The sequence below is a fragment of the Apium graveolens genome, unplaced genomic scaffold (genome assembly GCF_009905375.1).
Source record: "Apium graveolens cultivar Ventura unplaced genomic scaffold, ASM990537v1 ctg5143, whole genome shotgun sequence".
NCBI lineage: Eukaryota > Viridiplantae > Streptophyta > Magnoliopsida > Apiales > Apiaceae > Apium > Apium graveolens.
The window spans coordinates 38,371-45,167 of record NW_027418837.1 but is presented as its reverse complement, the minus strand read 5'-3'; the positions used below and the strand labels follow the sequence as shown (position 1 = coordinate 45,167).

At 34.6% G+C, this 6,797-nt stretch overlaps 1 protein-coding gene and 1 long non-coding RNA gene across 2 annotated transcripts; one reads left to right on the top strand and one right to left on the bottom strand.

Moving 5' to 3' along the window:
- The first annotated feature begins 982 nt into the window (after positions 1–982).
- On the top strand, positions 983–2,897 carry LOC141702452 (cysteine protease XCP2-like). Its single transcript, XM_074506128.1, has 4 exons — positions 983–1,813; positions 1,895–2,130; positions 2,288–2,428; positions 2,634–2,897. Exons 1-4 carry the CDS (start codon positions 1,342–1,344, stop codon positions 2,844–2,846), a joined length of 1,062 nt encoding a protein of 353 aa, XP_074362229.1. The 5' UTR covers positions 983–1,341; the 3' UTR covers positions 2,847–2,897.
- Positions 2,898–3,010: 113 nt separating this feature from the next.
- LOC141702453 (uncharacterized) lies at positions 3,011–6,268 on the bottom strand. The gene is made up of 3 exons (XR_012567111.1): positions 6,132–6,268; positions 5,230–5,419; positions 3,011–3,609 (listed from the first exon to the last, which is right to left on the bottom strand). It is a non-coding gene; the product is annotated as an uncharacterized LOC141702453 (long non-coding RNA).
- Between the last annotated feature and the right edge of the window lie 529 nt (positions 6,269–6,797).

The window sequence follows — 6,797 nt, the reverse complement described above, 5'->3', positions numbered from 1 at the left end:
CCCATGTAATTTACATCACTGTCAGAATAATCATCAGCGACAGGCCAGTTGACGAAATTATTTCTACAAGGGAAGTGATAATTGAAAAGATTGGGCTGTGTTGCACTCTTGTGGAAAAGTAAGAGCTTATATGAACAATGAACAAACTACTGCTGCAGGTAATTGTTGAACATAAACATGGTTACTTTGTATTGCGTTAATTGAGCACATCGATATACTAAGCTGCAACAGTGTTTATATCATGGTTACTTGATATTTTCTATGTCATTATTCCGTACAGTTGTCCGTATTTATGCCTGATGGAGAATTGAGAGAGACCGCATATGCCTGACGGAAAAAGCGGAGAGTGAGTGATTAGAGAAGAAGTTAATTATATATGTGGTGCTGCCTGCTGGTGAGATCAAAGAGATTATTGCTACCGTTAGACATGAGATATCTGGTAAAGCTTGAGTTACTAGGAAGGCAACATCTAGATCTAGTGTATTAATCAGAGTAGTTGTTAAAGTTAAGTGCTTGTTAACAAATACTAACAAGTTCCACATACTTGACCCCATATCTTCCCCAATCGGAGCTAACTTGCTTCTACTGGTGTCGGGGCAAGTGAGGAATTTTAACTTGCTTTTTGGGTTTTTAGTTGTTTGTTATACAAAAAAAAAAACATTTGAAAGTAATGTTTCCCCCATATTCATATGAGATGCCAAAACAGAAAGTAGAGCTTCAATTTTCAATAAGATAATTTATGGAAGGAATATAAGTGTTAATACAAATCAACTTGAAATTTTATTGAGATTCACATCCTCCACACTTTGCTATCGCAAATATATATATGCGAATGAAATAGAGTAATCTTTTTTTTTTTGATAAATATTAGCGGGAATAAACGCTTGATCACTTTAACTATTCAACTAATCAAAGAAAATTGTGCGGTGGTTGAGGCCCAAAAATTTAATCATTCATGCAGGATTCCAGTAATTGAGCAACCAGTTAAGAAAAGGGTTATATGAATTCAACTCAGTTGAGAGAAGCGACACAGTAGGCGGCCATAGTCTTATAGTCCGTACATGTAGAGACTGAAAGAGTTATACTACATTTCAACATCAACTTCGAATTTAAAATATGATCCTAGAAGAGGACAGGACATGCTTGTTCCTGAAGTTTTACCGAAAGAAAACCAATCTTAACGCCTCCTATTGTTCAGTTGTGTACATTTCAACAACTTTACCTGACTTTAATATGTTGAAAGTCTCACGCTGTCAGAACCATTTACAAACCATTATGTATCTTCTTTCATCCTCCCTCTGCCTTTCATCTTTTACATCATAATTCAGTTATTTGAGGGGAATGACACTTTTTTCATCACCTCTGACTTTACTCATTCTTTGCTTTTTCTGGGCAAATTTTGCCTGCGATGCATTGGCTCCTGACTATTCTATTATGGGTTATTCCTCGGATGATTTGAAATGTAATCTTAAACTGAATCATCTTTTTGAATCATGGGGAGCAGAGCATGGCAAGACTTATGAAAGTATTGAACACAAGTTGCATAGATTTGAGATTTTTAAGGACAACCTGATGCACATTGACGAAACAAACAAGAGAATTAGCAACTACTGGCTTGGATTGAATGAGTTCGCTGATTTAAGCCATGCGGAGTTCAGAAACCGGTATTTGGGCCTCAATGTCGACTACTTCATGAGGCAAGACTACTCAAGTCCTGAAGATTTCATTTACAAAGATGTTGTGAATTTTCCCAAGTCTGTGGACTGGAGAAAGAAAGGAGCTGTCACTAATGTCAAGAACCAAGGTTCATGTGGTAAGTATACAGATATAGTCATAGAAAATTGGATAATATGGAAAAATGCAGTTGCATTTGATCAACACTGAACATGTGCAGGAAGTTGTTGGGCATTCTCAACAGTGGCTGCTGTCGAGGGAATAAACCAAATTGTGACTGGAAATTTAACATCATTATCTGAGCAACAACTAGTTGATTGTGACACCTCTTCCGATAATGGTTGCCATGGAGGTCTCATGGAACATGCATTCACCTACATCATGACTCATGGTGGGCTTCATAAAGAGGAAGACTACCCTTATATCATGAAAGAAGGCACTTGTGATGAGAACAAGGTAAATGGCTTATACCAGTAATGAGTCAACCGCCTCCTAAAATTATTCTACCTAAGTAGGCTGATCCTTAATTATCCTTTATTTCTGAGATAATATCTACTTATGATGGTAATTATACTTGTTCATCCATTTCACTCTTTCATATGCCATGTTTCAGGATGAAACTGAGGTCGTGACTATTAACGGGTACCATAACGTACCAAAGAATAATGAGGAGAGCATGTTGAAGGCACTTGCACACCAGCCCATAAGTGTGGCTATCTCGGCTTCTGGACGTGATTTCCAATTTTATAGTGGTGTAAGCCTTCTGAGATCTGATACACAAGGAAGCATTTTTGCATATACATATAATCTATCTCGATTGGAAGCATATATATGTACATAGACTATATATCTGTAGATCTTCTAAATTATCTCCACAACACGTACATACCGAAGTTGTCAGTTCTTAACTAATTATCTTGGAATCCGAGGATCAACTAATGATTATTTGTTTCTTGTAGGGTGTATTTGATGGGTTTTGTGGATTCCGGCTTGACCATGGAGTGACTGCAGTTGGATATGGAACAGCAAAGGATATGGACTACATCATTGTTAAGAACTCATGGGGATCAAAGTGGGGAGAAAAAGGCTACATTCGATTTAGGAGAAATATCGGCAAGCCTCAAGGCATTTGTGGAATATACACATTGGGATCTTTTCCTACCAAATATTAAGTGACCTTGTCTACACTACACTGTTGTTAAGTATTGATACTGTTTTATTTCTGCTGCTGCTTATTTTTTTCTGCCTCTATTCTACTTTTGCTTTCACTTTGTACCATCAAATGTGTATTCAGAATTGAAATTTTATACTATTTTAAACCCAAAAGTAATGATCATCATCTAATAGACATTGTATAATCTCCAACACAAATTATGGTCTCAAAGAGCATCTGATTGCGTACATATATGTAAATATGACAAGTTGAAACCATGATAATATTCTCATGACATACAGAATTATTAAAAATACATCTGAAAATTACTCATTGACACAATTCAATGGGAGTCAAAGTTAATCAAAGAACACAACATTCGCATCTTTATCAGAAACCCTACAGCAATGTGAATCAGCATCGCAATTCTTGAATTTAGTAAGACAAAAAATGAAGGAAGAAAATATCCAAAATGAGATTCTCAATCTATTTGAAAGGTGCCGAGATGCTACACTGTGATGGAAATCAGTGGTGGTGGTTTGCAAAATATGGTATTCTGAATTTCATCACGGTAACCTCCAGGATACCCTGTTTATAACTCAATTGAACCAGCCTGGGATCAACAGGTCCAGGCAAATTGAAGGAAATGGAGAAATGTCCAGGTGGGGAACATTCCTGCATTTTTGCTTCATACAGGACATTGGCATCTTGAAGACTGGTATCTTTGACCATGCCTTCTACTTTCACCCTTCCGTCATCACGGACACTGCACTTTAAATCACCTAATACATTGAAGTGGAAAGAATCACTACACAATAATCAATATTTGTAATTTGTACCAAAAGTATACAATCTGTTGGACAAGTCAGATAATGAAGCATACATGTATCACTGCAGAAAATTATTACTGAATTTTGACAATTGCAGTATCATGGTGCATAGGATTAAAACGCCGTGTAAGTTGGGAATGATGGGGAGCACATATGATTAATGCATATATACAAATATACAATATCTTATAGATGGTAAGTAATGCTTTGCACACCTCTAGGGCCTAGGGTTGCCAGAAACCTATCTTTTGCTGCTGCCCATTATTCTCGCCCTCTTGTCGATGACAACGGAAGGCTTGGAAAATGAGTGGTGACAACAAAATCCCCTAATTAAATTCCTATTCCAGTTTAGGAGATACTCTTTTCTGATTAGCGGGAAATCAATTTCTTTAAACCAGTGAAGCAAGACTTTCAGCGACCTAGTCCCTGTAATTCTGGCAATTGATTATAATTTTGTTGCGAATACCGCTAACACGGATGTATTTATAGTTCTTGGATTGGAAGTTTCTGAAAATAGATTATGGTTTCAAGAATTAAAAGTATAAAATTCCCTTTTTTGAAAGCATTTCATATTCAATAGGGGAATATGATTGAGCTACCTTTCACATTAAGTATCAGATAAATGAAATGAGGATCCATCTGAGTGACTGAGGCTTAGGCTTATACAATATTTATGGGAACTTTTGGATTATTGATGTGACCGGGGAATGAAGAGATTGGAAATGGGAATGCTTTGGAATCCCAAGGGGTAAATATTAAATAAGTTACCCATGGGAATGAAATTGCCACTCCAACACATTAATTCCCACACTAAAAGCTAACACGTCGGAGTAACATTCCAATTCCCATCAACCCGGTTGACATCCCGTTAACAAATATCCTCAATAAGTTATGCACTTTAAACTAAGTAGCATTAAAGCTGTTCAATTGAAAGAAACACAAGAATGTGCTCAGTCATAGCTGCGGAATTTTAGAAATTAAGTGATAACACATCTTTTAAGAGGTGTACTGATGTATAGTGGAAAATTTGCAGAAATTATGCTATTTGGCAAAATGCTCTTAATAACTGATACTATGCTAAATAGGGGAAAAGCCCCAAACCGTTTCATAAGCTGTAAGATAATTAGCATGTAACAGTCAGTAGAAAAAACTATAGTTGTTTCTCTTTCATACTCAATAATAAAGTAACGGGCACACACACAAAAAGTGGTTTCTCTTTCAACCTTATGGTAATTAAAATCTGATAAACTCACTAAACCATTCAACGGGAACTAGAACAATATTTCATGAAATTTAACTTTGTGCGCATACGCTGGACACATGATCATACCACACTTTAAAAGCGATATTAAGTGCAGTCTCAACTTTATGTGGTAATCTATTAAAAGATGTCTCTTTTTCAACCAACTTGAAGAAAAATATATTTTACTTTATAATAATTTTTTATTTTACAACATAAATAAGATTGTCTTTTAAATAAAAGATACAAGAGCTTATAGTGTGCGTACTCTGTACGCATGGATGTATAGGAGAAAAGAGGCAAGGAATAATAAGATAAAATTGAGTACTTACTTGTTTTGCCAGACACACCAGCCAAAGCAACTTGGAAACTATAGGCTTTTTCACTTGCACTGATATCAACCTTACCAAGTGAAGGTGAAACGGTTCCTTTATTGGCCGTTCCTGTTTTAGTTACAAATGGCTTCGATAATGGAATTTTTCTACCCTGATCCGTAGTCATACTTGAAATTGACTTCAGCACCTGTTTACAAGTCATATTAACCTCTATGTTACAGATATATATTTGAGGTTAGTATATAAGGTTTTAGGAGTTTAATACAGATTCATCTTTCTCGTATAGTGCATGAAGTCTTGTTTATTTGATAAGGTAAAAAGAAAATATGTGCAAATTTTACAAGTGCGTAATTAGACCTAGTGACAGAACCACAATCTTAATTGGGTAAACCATGATTATGATCCATCATTCATCACAGAAGAGGAACCAAAGATCAGTACATAGATAGAAAGTAAAGATCAGTACATAGGGTAAAAAACACCCTAATTAACATGGGAAATAAAACCAAAAATCCTCACAAGATAGGTTTTTACCGTTCTTTACAAAAGAAAGCCAGCGCTATTAAACATTCACTAAAAGTCCGGTCAGTAAGATCTAAATGACCGATAAGAGACCATTTCTCAATTTTGGTTAGGGGAAAAAAATACCACAGAAGTGTCTTCAATCAGCAAAAAAATTCAGCTAAAAAAAGATAAACAAAAGGAAATGATAAAACAAGGGGCAATAGAAGTTAATAAAGATCAACGCATCTATGCACACAAACATATAAGGAATCGTAATCTAAGTGAATTAAAGCGAAGACCTTAATAATAATAAATTATATAAAAAAAATTGAATTAAAAGCAGAGTGATATACGGAGAGAATATAGGAGAAGAGGCATAAGGAGCAGAATTTGACCTAAAAGTAACTGACACGCCGCCGGCCGCCGGAGATTTTTCAGGTTGGAAAAAGACGAGCCTTTTTTACCATATATATATATATGCACACGACGGGGAATGAATACATACACAGGGTAGAGCCCTACCTCACCTCATTCATTGTATAATGAAATAAATTATTTTTTTTAATTCTTAACTATAACTTGATTAAGTTGGTTCCAGAGTTTATTCTTACACGGGTTTCCATTAATATTTTACATTTTTATTTATCAAGTTATATTATATTTTTAAAATATTTATATAAATATATAATGATTATAAATTTATAATAAAAATAATAGAATAACATGTAGTCGTAATTTAGTAGAATAAATAGACTATTTCTAGTAGTTTAGCAAATATGTAACACTATTATTTATATCTTTTAATAATAAGATAAGTTGTATTCGTAGTTTAGTAGGATAAGTATACTATATTTAGTAGTAGTTTAATAATTTAGTAGTTTATTAGATATATAACACTATTTATCTATTTTTGTAATAATCAAAATTAGGGAATTATCGTTGAACCAAACCATTGAACCAAATTATCTCTATTCCAGCTATTATAATATAATATAGATACGAGGTTTTGTTATGTGAATGTTCTGCTGTATTAAGTTAAATTATAGATGTAATTTTATCAC